The sequence below is a fragment of the Chenopodium album genome, chromosome 21, assembly GCF_948465745.1.
Source record: "Chenopodium album chromosome 21, dcCheAlbu1.1, whole genome shotgun sequence".
Taxonomy (NCBI): domain Eukaryota; kingdom Viridiplantae; phylum Streptophyta; class Magnoliopsida; order Caryophyllales; family Amaranthaceae; genus Chenopodium; species Chenopodium album.
Genome location: NC_137854.1, coordinates 10,532,314 through 10,550,691, shown reverse-complemented (window position 1 = coordinate 10,550,691; position 18,378 = coordinate 10,532,314). Strand labels below are relative to the sequence as shown.

General features: G+C 30.4%; 2 protein-coding genes across 2 annotated transcripts; one reads left to right on the top strand and one right to left on the bottom strand.

The window, feature by feature from the left end:
• Window positions 1-2,376: 2,376 nt before the first annotated feature.
• On the bottom strand, window positions 2,377-10,620 carry LOC145602064 (MADS-box protein CMB1-like). Its single transcript, XM_081658196.1, has 8 exons — window positions 10,422-10,620; window positions 5,108-5,186; window positions 4,887-4,948; window positions 4,021-4,120; window positions 3,770-3,811; window positions 3,156-3,197; window positions 2,743-2,879; window positions 2,377-2,635 (listed from the first exon to the last, which is right to left on the bottom strand). The coding sequence occupies exons 1-8, from the start codon at window positions 10,604-10,606 to the stop codon at window positions 2,539-2,541; spliced, it is 744 nt and encodes a 247-aa protein (XP_081514322.1). The 5' UTR covers window positions 10,607-10,620; the 3' UTR covers window positions 2,377-2,538.
• Window positions 10,621-17,066: 6,446 nt separating this feature from the next.
• LOC145600343 (uncharacterized) lies at window positions 17,067-17,834 on the top strand. The gene has a single exon (XM_081656255.1). The coding sequence runs from the start codon at window positions 17,067-17,069 to the stop codon at window positions 17,832-17,834; it is 768 nt and encodes a 255-aa protein (XP_081512381.1).
• The last annotated feature ends 544 nt before the right edge of the window (window positions 17,835-18,378 follow it).

The following is an 18,378-nucleotide window of genomic DNA, read 5'->3' as shown; positions in this document are numbered from 1 at the left end:
TATTTAGAAATTCTATAATTTCCTCAAATTAAGAACACAAAATTAGAAGAAGTTATATTTCATTGAGAAACAAATTAAAATAATAGAAAACTTTTTTTTTTTTGTCTAAAATAGATTTATTTAGTGAATGTATCTGGAGAAATAAAAATTTTATTGTTTGAATTGAACTTTTTGGACGGAATAATTTGCCTAAACTAATCTAGATTTATCTTAGATTAATTAGGCCTCGTTCACTTCACCTTATTTTTACTGAACTGAAATTGTTTTTGTTGAACTTTTTTTTTTATTGTACTAAACTGAAATAATTTTTTTACTGATTCTCTGTTGTATTTCTTCTTTAAAGTTACTGATTTTTACTGAATTGAACTGAAACTATTTTTGCTGAACTGAAACTATTTTTGCTGAACTGAAATTATTTTTACTGAATTGAAATTAATTTTACTAAACTTAAATTAATTTTACTGAATATTATATTTTTAAGGTGAAGTGAACAGGGCCAATATATCTTAATTTTCTTTAAAAAAAATTTGCCTACAATAATAAGTCGATACAAAACATTAGACAGTTGTCAATTACAGGGTAATAATCTTTGTCTTGGTTTACCTAAGCTATATCCAATTTCCTGAAAGTCAATAAAAAATTTGGTTAATTAAAATTGATTCCTTCAAAAATCTATGCAACATTTTGACTTTTACAATTAATAAAAGAGGAACTTTAATTATTACTCCCTCCGTCTCTTTATTAATGTTCATTTTCTATCATTTATTACTTAAATAGTAAAAAAAAAGTGGACATTAATAAAGAGACGGAGGGAGTAATTATCTATTTGTAGAATTTGTTGAAGCATAGCATGATGTCTAAACATAGGAGTATATTTATAAGGTAGGCTAATTAAGAAGCTACGTACTCCCCCGGTTTATTATCATATGGTTATCAGGTTATGGATGATCAACTATCTAACATAGTTGGTTAAGTTTTAAAAGATGGTACATAAGTACTTTGAAGCAAATCTCGTCACATCAATTGCCTTTATAACTCTCTCTACATTAAAAAATAATTTAGGGATTAAAGCTCCCTTGAAATGAATTCTCTCTTTAGATAACTCATGCGGCCCAAGTCCGTCTATGACTGTATCTAGTAGCTTAGAAAAGATAGAAGAAAGTATAATGTATACTATTATTAAAAATGTACATTGAGGCCAAACTATATTTTACAAGTTATTACATGGAGGAGTAGAGTATGTACAATATTACCGTACACATTATACTTTTTATTGTATCTCAACATATGCATCACTTTAACTTTTACACTACATATTTCATACATGCGATAAACTTGAGCTTAGTATCCATGAGCCAAAGCACACAAAGGATGTACTATAGACATCATAACTCATACCCTGAGAGCTATGAGTAGTAAAAGTATTATTGGGGGTCACATCATACCTTGTCTCTAAGGACACTATGAGTCAATGAAAAATGCCCACACATAGTAGTTTCTCGTTAAGATAGAATATGATGTTACTTCCAATAATTCAAGTTCTATATTCAGTCAAATTTTGAAAAGCATATTATGATATTTACATCCAATAATCTGAAATAAAATTAGTGTTGAATTACAGCATTTATTTGCTACCTATGATTTTCTAAACATCCATATGTCTTTTGAAGTTGGCATATATCAAAATAATTATAGTGCAATATAATCGGTCTAAGATAACGAAGAACATTTCTATGACTGTAATAATTCCAGTGCTAATTGATGATTATAGATTCAATTTTTAATCTTAATGATGTTAGGTCTTTAATTTGTTGTATATAATAAAATGAAGAATAAGATGATTTTTGTGATGCATTATCATCATTCTCCTCAAGACTTTATTGATTTTTTTTTTTTTTCAATATGAAGTAGGTTATTTTATATATAGTTGTGTAATTTTATGGTCTTAAGAGCAGACCGCCCCTGATCTTTACGTAGTTTTCACATATAGGTCTAAACTATCCATGACGGATAATTAATATCTATAATCTCTTATTATCCACGCTCTAATTGGGGCGGGTGCATTGATGAATCCACGCAAGTTTGTACATCCCTACCTATTCCAACCATATATACATGGCCAAAAATACCACTTTTAACATACGTGAAGTATAAATCCGATTTAATTACTATCAAAATTTTAGTTGTACAAGCTAAAAAAAATCAACTTTAAGAACATCGAACATGCATACTAATAATTAAAAATTAATTTAAGACTAAAATAGGCTAAAGAGCTAGCTAGCCCCTTGACGAGCTTAATTTATTCAGCTGTAATGTATCAATAATATTGTTTCAAGTCTTCTTCCATTGTAATGCAATGGGTCCTAAAGTATTAAAATTCATCCATTAAATTACATTCTTTTTACTAAATGAAATATGTGCCCTCTTCAACTGTTTTATTCAGACTATAATAAACGTACATTATTACAATACAAAGTCCAATATAGTTAGATTAATCATCAAGTAAACTTATACTAAAAAACAGTTCGTGTAAATCAATTAAAGCAACCATGCTGGTGTTGTAAAGCCATTATTATTGTCATTATGAGTTGAAGTTGTCGCGTTGTTCAAGTGATCCTGCGTAACAACATTATAGCTGCACAAAAGCCGAAAGGAGATGATTTTAGCTACTCGTCTTAGGGCTAATGATTGATCGATTGAATCAATGGAGATGAAGAGAAGAAAAGAGTGTTAGGCTTTTACCCGTTTGGTGGCGAGTTATTGTTACATGGCAATGGCTCAAAGAAATCCTCATTAGATGGGCGAACATAAGGTGTAGGATTATTTTGTGCCGCCTCAACATCCCATTGTTGCCTCAACGTTGCACAAGATTCTTCCAACTGCAAGAAATTCATGCATGTAATATTATTTTCCCTAAGTTTAATTTGTTACCCTATATATATTCATATACTTCCTCCGTTCCACAAATACTGCAACATGGAGATGGAACACGGATTCCTCCATTCCTCCTTATGCTTTATTAATTAAATAGTTAGTTCTAGAAATGTTGTATACTTGTATATAGTAGCAATAGTAGTAATAATAATGATAACCTAAGAGATCAAAAACTTAATCATGCAAACTTTAATTTGTAATGTAGCTAAGTATATATGTACCTTTGCCTTCAAAGCTCTATTGGACTCTAGCAACATCTCCTCCTGTATCAAGAAACATGCAATGCATAAAAAGTTGGTATTTAACTTTATTCTGATCATTTATTTATGTCTAAACAAATACATTATGGGGTACTTAATTAGAATTGAACATATTTTTAGCTTAAACAATATTGATTTTTTAAAAATTTGATCAGCATTATTAACAGAAATTGGTGGTTGTGTGCTTATTTCGGATTGAAGAGAGTATAGAATAGAGAATGTACTATATTTGTTTAGAACGGTAAGATGGGATTACTACTAGTGATGAATGGTAACAAAACTTGTAGGCGTGGTATGCGCGGAGATCACCTGACAAAGGCACTATTTTTATTTTACTTCGTGTGTGTGATGATTTTGCTATCCGAAAGCATAAATAGAAAGTTAAAAAATGTTATTGTTAGAATTGATATTTTCCCAAGTTCTGTTATTGATGAGTCTCACCTATTGAATTTGCCATAGCATAGTAACGTAATGTGAAGCCTAAAACTAGCTTGATTGGAAATGAGTAGAGTACTTATTATATTAATCAGATAACAATGCAATAATATATAAATTGTGCATTAACTTTAAATTACCTTTCTTTGAAGGTCTGCTAGTTGATCAAGCATATGTTGGGTCTGCAAATTATGAACAAAAAGGGCATACATATAAGTATATTGAATTTGATGTTTATTTGGGTGACTAATTCTATTTTGTTGAAGTAGAAATACTATAATACAATTATTAAACGTTATACCATATTATTACATGATTTACATATTTGTAAGTAAAAACTATGAACCCTTCAAAAAAAAAAAAAAAGAAGTAAAAACTATGAAAATGTTACCTTAATTGATCTGATTTGCCTTAAGGATTTGTCTAGCTGATGCTCAAGCTGCTCCAACTCTTTGGTACTCAACTCTGCCAAATCCTCCCCTAGAAGATTCCTACCAAATTACAATTTTACTTATTTAGAATAAATGAATTAATCAATAATAGAGCAAAAGCATTAATCTAATTATAAATATTTCTACAAGATAGCTAATACAAGTACTTATGTACATATTATTACATAGTGTCTATATGTATACTCAAATTGTAGAATTATTATGAGCAAAATAATTTTCATACATTATATTAGGTGCTTCTACAAATAACAAATACAATGATAAGATAGTGTAGCATCGTCGTTACTAGAGTAATAGGCATGTCCATCAATAAATAGCTCATTATATAGTGTGAAAAAAAAAATTTAAATTTTTCCTTAAAAAAACCTTTACTTAGTGTTCCATCTCTAATTATACTCCTATGCCCTAGATGAAATACTTCCAGCTAACTAATTTACATGTAATTCCAACACATTAATGTACTATTTCATTTTCTTTAAGTCCATAGATCGATGAAATGCTTTTATATTTACAATATTCGCACATTGCACATTGTTTACTTTTCGTGATTTGTTCATAAGTAGAAACACAGGTATATGGGGTCTTGTTAAATTCATCGCAATTTTTACTTCTTAAATATCAAATATTTATGTTTTTTTTTACATATTGTTAATCGAAGATGTGCATTAGTAAGCATGTTTTACTGTATAATTAATATGATCAAGCTAAGAATTTGCTCATAACACTGTAGACAATAGACACCATCTGATATTTCAATGACTATGCAACCCCTATACAATGAACTCTATAAATATGTAAGATTCACCTTTGGTTCCGCTGTAGAACATCAACTCTGGCTTTCAACTTTAGATATTCTTGGTAGCTATTCTGCTTGATTGGGAACGTAGTGAGCGAAAATCAGTTGAATGTCTAATGAATGTAGTAATTGCATTTTCGACATAGTATCACAAACACAATACATACAATGCAAAAAATATTCGATACAACAAGAAGAATGAAGAATAGAAGAGTATAAATTAAAATTACCTCGTTCTCCTTTGAAGGCTGACCCGTTTCAAGTGAACCATAGCTACACCTTTGATACCTCTCCAAGGTTTTTGCCATACTATTGACATTCATAATAAGCAAAGAAGATATTCACATTAGTAACGTTTAATGTAGCTTTAAAATGTCAAATATATATAATATACAAGAACGTTTGAATATCAACCTATAAATCATGATGAGCTAATTAGTTTTACATTAAGAGAAAAGAGGTCAAATGAGGTATTTAAATGTTACAAAAAGTCAAATTAAAAGGAGTAAGACTTATTATTTTATACTTAATTTGCTAAAAGCCTTAAATCATCAAATTAATTAGAAAGTGCATAATGGATTAATATTATGTAACCACAGTACATGTCAGTAATTTTTAATGGTTAATGTTGATAAATTTTACTTCCTCTTATTTTAGTTGTTTCATTTTTTTAATTTTGACAACTATACAAGAATACCGCTTCACATTGATGAACATATACGAGTACTACATATAATGAAGACACAGTTATGTTGGATCTCATTGTATTTGTCTTTATATATTTTCAAAATTTATAATATTTACAATTACAGAAATTAGGTTGCTGGCTGTGGGCCATAATTTTTTATATATTATTATTTTATTTTTTTTGACAACAGGGCCATAAAATTAATGTGTGTGATAATATACAAGTAAAAAATTAAAACACATAATGGTAACTTAGGGCCTGTTCTCTTCAGCTTAAGTTTAGTTTAGTTTAGTTCAGTTCAGTTCAGTTTCTAATATACTCCTCTCATTAAATATTCAGTTCAGTTCAGTCAATCAGAACAGGCGCTTAAATGAAATAAATTCATACAAAAGTAAAAAGAATATACGCATAACAAAACACATATCAGTCTTGTCATAGTTAGTTTGTGGTCAGTGAAAAATAAAGGAGAATATAACCTTTAATGAAAATACAAATACTTGATTGAATCATTTGAATCAAAGTCACTACTCAATACTATGTGTCAAAATGTTGTTTGAACCTATTAAATGAAAAAGAGTGACAGAAGAAAAAAAAGGCAAAGGTAGATAAGCAATTAGTTTTTGAGATTAGACATTTACACAACATTTGTCGACTATAAAGAAGAGAGTCTAGATTACGTTATCCTTAAGTCTAGGTTACTTTAACATAAAGATTTAAGATATTAATGAAAAAAGAATTGTACATGGTCATGCTAGGGTTGTGTATGAGTTAGTTCGATATCTTTAGAAATTTATGTAAACATATTCGATCAATTGTAAATTGGACACCCAATTTCATAACAAAATATATACCGTAATCAAAGCTTGGCTAGTTGAACTTTCAATTATATATACTTTTGTTTTGAGTATCTAACTACTATACCTTAAGCTATATGGAGTTTTTGTAATGTTTGCTATGTAATACAAATTAATAGTATATAAAATGAAACAAACAATAAGAAAATGACCTTAAAAAGAGATAACAAGAAAAGTCATAATTTGATGATTGACAATTTAATACTAAGCTAGATCCATTATCAATGGTTGTAACATGATTGTGAGCGTTCAGAGAAAGCAGATCACCCATACTATCTTACCTTTTTTTTAAAAAAAAAAAAATTAGAAGTTTTAGATTGTCAACTTTTTCATTTAATAGTTTTAGATTGTCAAAATTTAGAAGTTTTAGATTGTCAAAATGTGGTAAAAAACAACTTTTAATTTTTTTGGTGGTAAAAATAAAAGTTTTAGAAGTTTTGGTGGTAAAAAACAATTTTTTGATTTTTTTTTGATGATAAAAGTCAAAATTTCCTTATAATAATTGTAAACATTCTAGATCAGATTGAAATTCGAACTCCTAATACTATTAAAAAAAAAGTTAGATAACTTACAATTTGGGAATATGCTCATGCACGTGAAAGTTAAAACTGTACTCCGTATCATACAATTTTTTCAGTCCAAGACGTAAATAATGTTATTAAAATCTTTGTTTATGTCAAATTGGGAAAACCAATTAGATGATGTGGACTTGTGACCACTAATGATCCAAACCCCATATCAAGAGGTACAAATGAAAGGCAACTATGCCTAGCTAAACGTATTGTCGGCTATACAAGCTCTATTGTACTTCATTTATTTCTAAATGTTTCTTGTCTAGCTTCCAATCCTTACTTTAATCAATTTCTCCTTACTTTTAAGCTTTTCCTTGACAATTTCCTCCAATATAATTTGTTCGTTGATGTCTAAAACCCCACTAATTTTAAAGTTAAGTCTTACTACATCCATTATTAAAGTATATAGTGTCCTATCACAAGACTAATTATGTTATTAAATGATAGGAGTTTCACAAAATCTAACATTAAAGTCATACGTCATTCATGCAATCATGCAACTCCGACCCATATACTTTATATATAGTATTAGTATTATGCAAAAAATCAAATTTAACATGTCCTATGACCTTGTTTTTATTGATCATTCTTATTACACTATCTCGTTGATATTTTTAATTGAAGAATCGAATTATTTTTTTAAAAAAGAATGTAGTTCTTTAGAAAAGTCGGAGATTTTTTGACGGGTACACTAGGAATATAATGATTTATTGCTAGAATAAACAAACAAATAGAATGGTGGAGAGGTAAGGCCTATCATTCGTATCCTAGTACGAGAACAAAGCTTTATCAGATACCTTTTCTTGTTATTTCTTGTCAATGATTCTTAGCGTGCATAGATAACTTTTATAGATTAATACAAAGAAAGAAGGTTTAGAATATATTTGCTTAAATCGATGGAGATTAATCAATAACACACTTAAATCAATGGAGCTAGTTTAGATAGATTAATCAATAACACTACATAATACAACTAGTTTAATTAGTTACTGTAAATTAACGTCGTTTTATTCAGGTGTACCACTTTAAGATGACTGTTTTATGTCTAGCTAGTAGCACCGAAAATAATTTTTAAAAAAATAAAGAGTCTACTATATTATGTCTAATCAAGAGGAACAAAACAAAAGCACTTTTTGTTAGAAATTCTCAAATTATGGTAGAATATGCATGTGTGTTGTTGTACTCCTAGTCTTCTATGCTTCTTGCATTGGCATAATATAGCTCATAGAGGACAGAAAAGAAGGATCTTAGATAGGTGATCTCAACCATTGATAATTAAAACATGACTAATTATTTGATGATATATATACTACCTCCGTTTCAACGATTTGATAGAAAGTAGAGAAAAAAAGGGTCTAATTGTTGCAAATATATAATATAAAACGGAGGTAGTAGCATACTTGTATATATTAAATTAATTCATTATTTAAAAAAAAAAAAAAAATTAACATACTTTTGAATTTCACACATGTTTGATAACTAAGCTATATGAAAATAAGTTGCCAAAAACAAAATTGAAAAAAAAATAAGAAGTTACTTTTTCAAAATCAAATGCTTGCTACTGCGCCATTGAGAGATTGACACCTCTAGAAATGATTGGAAATAAAAATGTCAAATCGGTCCATCAAGTCAATATCGGTTCGAGTAAATTTAGGATTTAATTGAGCCGTAGAGGTCAATTTCCGGTCTTCTTTTGGGTTGAACAAACTTTCAAAAGAAAATCTCCAAAAAAATTTGAGCTTCAAGTTGAAATTTTGTGTTTAAGGCCTATATTCTCAAATCTCAATCGAGTTCTAATCAAACTATCAAGTCACCAAAAAAAGTTTGCTAGGTCTAATAGAAACTTCCCTTCAAAACAAGGGTACTTATTCAATGTACTTACACATAATTTATAGACAATTAGCAATGGTTATCCCAAAAAAACATGATTAGTTACATTAATCACAAACATAACATATTTTCTAGAAATTTCCTACAAATGATTTAGGCACATAATATTCTAGGGGTTGATGGAAGAAACTCTTGCTCGTGGCTTGGTTCAATCTACCCCCTCTTTGCTAGAGATATTTAAAGAACAAATTAAAGTTAATTTTTACTTTGCAAAAATTTATAACTGAATTATGAATATAAATTACTTGCTATAAATCTTATTATGAATATATTATATAAACCAACTAAATTATGTTGAAAATCCTAGGAAATTATTGCATTTATTAATTAACATTTTCATATTAGCAAATTATATCATGACTTAATTACATAATCATGAGTCTTCAAAAAAAAAAAAAAAAAAATACATAATCATGAGAAATTTATGACCGAAATGATTAGCTATCAATCATACTTTTGACGACTAAGTACTATGGAGTACAAATTAAAACATGATTAAGGATTTCCTTACATTGAATGTATATGATTAGAGCATGATTAGTATATATTTAAGAAAGGATTAAAGCATGAATTATTCTATCTGCTGAATTTTGACTAATCTTTCAAGTTTCTACCTCCAATTTACAAGACAAGGTCATATAAAAGTTTAACGGGACGTATTATGACACAAATTTAAGCCGTATACAACAAATTAAATTAAGAAAACTTTACACATAAACTGTTTAGTCCAAATCAATCATCAAGAATGAAGTTAATTTCTACAAAAACTCTTAATTTTAATGATTAAGACGGATATTATTGCTATTTTTTCCTTTTAGATCTAGCAATTGTAAAGGCAATGAAAATTATTTTTTATAATCTAGTCACTTAGGCCCTGTTCTCTTCACCTTAAAAAAATAATATTAAGTAAAAATAATTTCAGTTCAGTAAAAATAAGTTCAGTTCAGTAAAAATAATTTCAGTTCAGTAAAAATAAGTTCAGTTCAGTAAAATTCAGTTTTCTTAAAGAAGAATTATAATAGAAAATCAGTAAAAATAATTTAAGTTCAGTAAAAATAATTTCAGTTCAGTAACATTAAGTTCAGTTCAGTAAAAATAAGTTCAGTTCAGTAAAAATAATTTCAGTTCAGCAAAATTAAGGTGAATCAAACAGGGCCTTAGCATGATAAGACAGATTAATAATCAAACATACTTAATTAAAGGCAATAAATCCACAAAAATAAATAAAAGGGATGGACAAAATTAAAACCAAATATTCGTGAATAAACTAACTAACAAATTATAACATGAAATAAAAAATGATCAAAAGCAACCCCGAATAACTTTAATCCCTTTATTCGGCTTTAGTTATTGCATTACCATATCTTTAACAATTACCTATACATCACCCTATCGATAAACATAATTATAAATTATTAAACTAATTCCGAACAGAGTGAGTATTGAGTACAAGTTTGATTAATCGATCGTATGTATCAATAAGATTTATGCATCCAAATTGAAATTAAAAAAAGAGCAAATAAGAAAGGGTAAAAATTACCTGGAACTGCTACAGAATTCATAGAGTTTACCGCGGTTAGAGAAGATGATAAGAGCAACTTCAGCATCACAAAGAACAGAAAGTTCATAAGCCTTCTTAAGCAAACCATTTCTTCTCTTTGCAAAAGTTACTTGCCTATTTATTTTGTTCTCAATTCTCTTCAATTCTACTCTCCCTCTTCCCATTATTTTAATATATATATTTTATAATATTTTACACTTATAAAATATTATAATATATGCTCAAAAAAAGGAAAAATATCAGAAGTCTAGCTTAAAATTTATGAGAGAATACTAAATATAGAACTGGGTTTTTGTATAGCTTTTGCCTCTCTAAAATACTTCTCAAAAACTAGGATTTTTTTGGGGGGGATTAATAACCTGTTGAGTAGGTAACACAACCTAGAGAGAGAAAGAAATACTACGTAGTAATAAGTGAAGGTGAGAGAAAATAAAAACCCTTCAAAAATAGTAAGTTGGCTACTTTTCTTATCTCATCTTCAAGGACAAATTGAGAGGTGAATGAATAAGAAGGTGGGCTAGATGTGTGAGTATGATAGATGTATGATGTACTGTATTTTATTGGGTATAACTAGAATTAGATAAAAGTCTAATCCTTTCCCTTTCATGGGTAGGAGAATATTAGTTATTACTGGCTAGCTCTTAGTTGTATATTTTACCGCCGTGCGTGTAGCAGTGTAGTAGCCTGTGCGGTAATAAATGATGGTATTGGAAATGAATTTAGGTGTAATTTGGTAAGGAAGGTTAAATTGTAATATCAATATTATTGATGATCAATTAGATTAGTTGGTTAGAATATCAGAGAATGATACTCATCAAGACCTGAAATCAAATCTTGTTTACATTAATTGTTTTTATAATTCTCATTTAAATAAAAACAATAACATTGTTGACATTATTTCATACTCAATCTTATGTTTTTGGGTATATTATTAATACCGCCCTAAGTGATAATGAGTGATAACGATGATGATTTATCTATGATTCTATGAAGGAGTTGATCGATAACATGAAGTGAATGAATAAGCATTGCTCTAGGCCTTATGATATGTCTTTAATTTTCTTACATTTTACAACAATTTATTTTTTGTATAGTTCATTTGATAAATAAATGAACAATAATCATCCTTTATCAAAACAAATTAAAAAAATTAAATACTCTTAAGTCAACCTTGTATCCGAATGTATATAACAACTTTTGAAAAAATTAGTTAACGATTAATTGAATTGATAATGCATGCTGTACTCGTATAGTCGTATACAATTTCGTTCACAAGTTTGGGTGTACGTCCACTTATAAAGTAGTACACTGAAGACAAAAATCTAACATTAATGAGTTAGAAGGTGGATTTAATGATTATTGTATGTTCTAAATGTGTATGCACAGTGTATGTTTGACTCATAAGTATATTAAGATCACTTACAACATTTTAGGGTTGTGTCTGGAAAAACAATATTAATGGGCCCATGTATAATGGAAAATATTTGAATTGTTTCATACGAATTGAAGTACTTCGTATTTCAAAATGTAATTAAACAATTAGTGTATTTCTAATATAGTGCAAAATTAAACACATTTTTCACACAAAAACAAATAATCATGAGTTTTTATTAGACAAATTGCAATATATATATTTTTTGCTCCATAATATTTAACTAGTGTAAAATAATGCTCCTCGTGTGAAAAACATTTAGCCAAAAATTAGGAATTGATTTAAAAAATCTATTACTCTCGAAAGTTAATCGATGCAATTTTTATAATTACCCAAAGTGATATTTATAAATTCAATATGATGGATATACATACTCCTCGTCATTTATTCAACACTGATAAAAATAACCTTTTTAATTTGAGAGATTATATTGTTTCGGATATTTTATGTTAAAAGTATAGCTAGAGGAACCAATGGGGAGAGTTAAAAAAATATTTACAGTAATTTATTTGCAATCAAAATAAATGTATCTCAACAAAGCTACGAGCTTGGAAGAACAGAAAAATAAATACGTAATAAAGAAAAGAAAAAAATAAATAAATTGTACCATGGGGATAGTATAATCTACTGCACCATTGACATCTGGCAAACAAAAGAAATTGAAATAAACAGAAGTATTATTTTACAAATTATTACGAGTAAAATTCTTAAGAAGTGACAATAAATGTGAAAATAACTCTTTTTCTCTCTTTTTTTTTTACATGTGACAATGAATGATAGAACTCTTCAACAAGTGTTTTTTTTAAAAAAAATATAAATAAATAAGACATATACTCATGTTCCTTTTTTCCACAAAAAAAAAAAAAAAAAAAAAAAAGGATTATATAATGTGGTTGCCAAACCTAATGTGGAATGCTCCATACAAGTTACACACTTACACGCATATTTACAAAAGTTAAGTACTCTTATAATTCCAGGTAATCTTGGGATTGATTTTCATCACTTACCCTTGTGGCTCTCTAAAAAAAAAAGGTTAAGTATTCTGTAATAGTATGTACAAATACCACGTATAATTAATATGACAGATCATTCAAATTAAAGTAGCATACATATAATCAATGTGGCAGATTACATCATTCAAATACTTGTACTCTATAAGGACTATAACTCATAGTTTAACAATTTTGTAATATAGATGAGAAATTGAGAAGTACTGTAATATACTCTATTTTAACTTTTTAGAAGTACTATAGTACTATACATAACACATAAGATCCGTATAAATACAGAATAGGAAAAAAAAAAAAAATTGAAAATCAGAAAAATGAAATGAGCTGAAACGTCCATAACCACCAACCCTGAATGAATTGGTACGCCTAGGGTTTTGACGTGTCGACTCCTCAATGAAGGATATTGGACCACTATTGCTATCTTTCTAGACTATTGCTAGCTGTATACGACAAAATATGAGCCTAAATTTTTATTTTATTTTATTTTTATTTTATTTATTTATTTATTTATTTTATTTTATTTTTTTGGTATGGTTAATTCATTTTTGATGCATGCAAGAAATGAAAAATTTAAAACCCATAAAATACATGCATGGAGTGTGATTATAAAGAAACTTCCTTATTTCCTCACACACACATTGACACATATACACAAAAAAGTGTATTTAGAAACTCAATTGTACTATTGTAGCTTGCTTGTCAATTGTCATATGGAAAATACATTGTAGTATACAAAGTACGTAGCTTATTGTTTTTTTTTTTTTTTTTTTTGACAATGAGTACTAATAAAGAAAAACCGAAAACAAAGACAACCAACAAAGTAGACTAAGCAAAAACACTTGCGAGCAAACTTTATTCGAGCCAAGTCGGAGTACTTGAAATCCACACTAGGCCCGCGATCTCGCTTTGCTCCCACACGAGCTACCTGGCAACCTGAAGAAGATCTAAGTCGAACCACCAAAGAACTTATATTCCTAAACCGTGGATGAGAAATAGACCATTGTGAGGTAGCTTATTGTTTTGAATGTTAGTAGTATTCATATACGAGTAATATATGATATGAACCAAGTAAGGCTTAATTGGTATAGTGAAAAAATTTGTATTTTGGAGGTTGTGATATCAAACCCCATGCAACTAGAGGCTCTTTCGAGTTGGAATTCCCTCATCCCTCTCCCAAAGAGCCTAGCACATAATAACCTACTTTTTTGCCAGTGTCTAGCCGGCTCAAACCATGATCATGTTTAAGGTAGGTGCATATAAAGGTACTTTTTTTAATTTGACCTTTTTTTTCCCTCATTTTAGAATCTTCATAAACATACAATATTGTTATTCTATATCTTTATTTATATACTACCTCCGTTAAATGTTAGTTGCAACTTTTGCCATTTTAGAATGCATTACATTAGTTGCAACTTTCTATTTCTTTCCTTTTTTAGTAATTTTTTTTAATAAAATGACAAAAATACCCTTAATAATGTTGATAACAACACATTAAGTTAATAATTTAACTTATTTTACATAATTATTCTCACCCAATTTAATTAACCAAAACTAATTCAATAAAAAAAATAAAGTTAATTCAACAGATCATTCATACATCTTCCAAAATTCATTTGAACACCACCTTCAATATCGACGTCGCCGCCATCTCTAATCACCGCCTTCAACGTCGCTACCTCTAACCACCACCTTCAATGTCACCGCCTCTAACCACCACCTTCAACGTCTCCGTATCCTCTTGCTGCGTTTTTTCCTCCCTCTTTCTTTAAGAAAAACGTTTAGATCTGATGGTTTGAGGGAGCGGGTGGTTTGGTTTCGGGTGGTTTCAGGATGAGTGGAGGTTCGAGGTGGTTTACGGGAGGTTTCAAAATGGGCTAAACCTAGTTTCAGGTGGGTCCAGGTTCGGGTTAGGGTGGGTATTTATGGGGGTGGGGTAATTCGTCGATGGTTCTAGGTTGGGTTTCGTGGGTGGGATTGGGTTTCGGCGATGGTGAGCTTTCGACGGTGCTGGCGGGTGGGTGGTTTGGGTTTAGGGGAGTGCCGGTGGTGGTAGACTGGGGAGTGGCTTTGGTGGTTAGTTAATCATTTTTATTTTTCTCACTCATACCTAATAATCACATATACCCTTTTATTGAGAAAGAAAGGTATATTGTGATATGATCAATAATACCATATGATATATTATTGTGAAAAGATATATGTGATCTATTGTGATAAATTTAGGAGAATTAAGATATTTATGAATATAAGGGTTAGATACTCCTATTGTCTTATATGTTGTAATGTGGGTATTATGAATGGGAAAATACAATGAGAAATACAGAGGAATACACTTTGAGATTGATTTATCATGCAATGGTATTAGAGCGCAGGCAGGGTTGAGTTGTGATTTGGGCCAATATTATGGACCACTCTCATGTGAGGGGGAGTGCTGAACCCATGAGAAAACCCACATATGAGTATAAGTGTTGTCTTACATTAATCGAGTATATAAGTGAGAGTTTGTATTGTGATGTGTAACCACATTGAAAAAAGTAATTGTGTCTACTTTATAAAGCTAATTAAGGGGCTACTCCCCTCATTGCATGTGGTTTTGAAGTAGATCCTCCTTGGTTGTATAAAGTGGACATTTGTGTGGGGTGGGGGGGTGTTGCCTAGGCCTGTTTATCATAATTGAGATATAAAGGTATATATTGTGATATCATAAGAACAATGGCGGATCTTGGGCCAAAAAGTTTGGGGGGCCAAGGTTTGATCCTTGGACCTTTTGCTAAAAATATAACAATTGTTAACCACTATGTCATAACTTTTTAAGTATAATTATTATTCATTACATTAGTTAAAACTAGTAACTTAGATTAATTAAGGGGGGGCGGGCCCCGACCAGCCACAATGAAGGTCCGCCCCTGCATAAGAATAATATCATATGAGATATTATTGTGAAAAGATATATGTGATCTATAGTGATATTTACTAGCTTCCCTTGTGGACTAGTGGTAAGAGAATGAAACCTCTGAAGTCTAGGTCCAAGGATCAAGCATTGGTACCACCCTCTCTTTCTCTCTTGATCTATTGTGATATTTAGGAGGATTAAAATATTTAGGAATATTATTAAAGTCAGTTAGATATTACTATTGTCCTTATATGTTGTAATGTGGCCGACGTTCTCATCAAGGGAGAGAATAAATAATGAATCTTATACACGAGAGTTTTTGTAAGAGGAGTGATCAATTGCACGCATTATTCATTATTTGCGTCCAATATCCCACATCTATCTTTGTATCGTGCCAAGCAACATTTGGTCTCGTTTATAACTAGCATTGATACCACGTTTGATAGCTAACTAGCCCAATTTTCAACTATTTAAAAACAATTAAGCAAAAGGACTTCTTTTATATTATTTTATTTGTAAGTTTTCTACTTATCCATTTTTAGGTTGCAAGTCTGTTTTTTACTTCGTATTTTTCAGTCAAATAAAAACAAGTTGCAACAAATTAAACACGTATATTTACTCTCAAGCTCACATGTTCCGCTAACAAATTGTATCCGAATTAATTAAGTTGTCGTAACTGATTCATTTACATCAAAGAGAGTTGCCTCGGATCAACTCCGCGTTAAAGGACACTTTCGAATTGTCTTTCCAGCTCATCAACCAATCCATATAGCTTGACTTATGCCCAACTAAACTTGTGACCCGACCTTCATAAGACGTTCTTGTCTAACCTAAAACTAATAAAGCAGGGCTATCTTGGTAAATCTGGCTAGGGAATCAAGTTAGTTATGCCAGCTCACTTCTTGCCAGCTTCTGAGTCTGTTAAGGGGAATGCATCTCATCATAAGGAATCTAGGCCGTTATTTTCTTTCTGTTTTTTGCTCATTGTAATAAAGCTGTCATTTGTCTCATTGTATATATAATATTCTCTGTACTCGGTGTTATTCAATGAGAATGATCAGTTGCTTTTCCTCTGCTAAATTCTCTGATTTTATCCTCTTGCATCTTACTGTTATTTCACTCATCATGGTATCAGAGCAATGATGCAACATCAGGATTGTGACTAGCAGAAGCATATCATTCCTCATTTGTTTCTTCTTCTGTCCATTTTTCTTCTTTCTGATTTCTTCTTCTTCTTTCTTCTCTGCATTTTTTCTCATTCCTCATTTCTTCTTCTTTTATCTCTCTATATGGCTGCGGATACAAGTAGTGTTCTGTATCTACATCCTATTGATGGATCATATTCCATTTCAGTTGATAAGCTTACTGGATCTGCTGATTACAGATCTTGGAAACGCTCGATGGAGATTGCTCTTTCTGGTAAAAAGAAGATTGGCTTTGTCAATGGCACAGTGCTCAGATCTACTTATGCTGCAGACCCTGTCAAATCAGACCAGTGGGACACTTGCAACAATATGGTAATTTCTTGGATACATGGTTGTTTGTCTGACACTATTAAAAAATATGTGCTATTTGTTAACACTGCTAGAGAAACTTGGGTTCAACTTGAGAAACGCTTTTCTATTTCTAATGGCTCAAGAAAATACAAGTTGAATAAAGATCTCTATAGTTTAAAGCAGAATGGTAGCTCTATTAATGTGTATTTCACAAGCATGTCTAGTCTTTGGGAGGAAATAGATGCAATGAATAGCTTGCCTGTTGTAACTGAGTCTAATGCTGAGATTAGATCATTGTTGAATGCTATATCTAAATATCAGGAAGAACAAAAGTTGTTTCAGTTTTTGAATGGATTGGATGATCATTTTGGTGCTGTGAGAAGTCAATTACTCATGCTTATTCCCTTACCTACTGTTGAGTCTGCTTGTTCTATGTTACAACAAGAGGAGAGTCGGAGAGAAGTGCTGCTCTCCCCTAGATCAGATCTAGACATTTCTGCTATGTATAGCAGAAACACAAGCTATTCAAGCTATCCCAGAAATATTGGTAACACCAACTGAGACAAAGTTCTAGAATTCCAAAACCTCCTTATTGGGTAAAAGACTATGTTCAACCCAAGAAAAAGACTGATATGCAAATATCTAACCTAGCTGCTCAAGAAATTACACATGATTTTCATTGTTTCATGACCAGTCTGGCAAAAAACCAAGATCCTGTTCTCTACAAACAAGCTGTAGTTGACCAAAATTGGGTCAATGCAATGAACCAGGAACTTGAACAGTGTGAAAAAATGGGACTTGGCAAGTTACAACTCTTCCTGAAGGAAAGAGAGTGATTGGTTGTAAATGGATTTTTAAAACCAAATATAAATCCAATGGTGATATAGAAAGGCACAAAGCTAGGATTGTTGTTTTGGGTTGTAGACAGCAATTTGGTTTGGATTATGGAGAAACCTTTGCCCCTGTAGCCAAAATGACAACTGTCAGGGCTATTCTTGCTGTTGCTGCTATGAATGGATGGATTACAACTCAGATGGATGTTACTAATGCTTTTTTGCATGGTGACTTGAAAGAAGATTTGTATATGTCACTTCCACAAGGGTAT

Excerpts from the sequence above, each read along its gene's own strand:
- LOC145602064 (XM_081658196.1), bottom strand. The coding sequence starts at position 10,606 with ATGGGAAGAGGGAGAGTAGAATTGAAGAGAATTGAGAACAAAATAAAT. Across the intron at positions 4,121-4,886 it reads GTTCTACAGCGGAACCAAAG|GAATCTTCTAGGGGAGGATT; the intron begins GTGAATCTTACA and ends GTAATTTGGTAG. Across the intron at positions 2,636-2,742 it reads AATAACTCGCCACCAAACGG|CTATAATGTTGTTACGCAGG; the intron begins GTAAAAGCCTAA and ends GCTTTTGTGCAG.
- LOC145600343 (XM_081656255.1), top strand. The coding sequence starts at position 17,067 with ATGGCTGCGGATACAAGTAGTGTTCTGTATCTACATCCTATTGATGGA.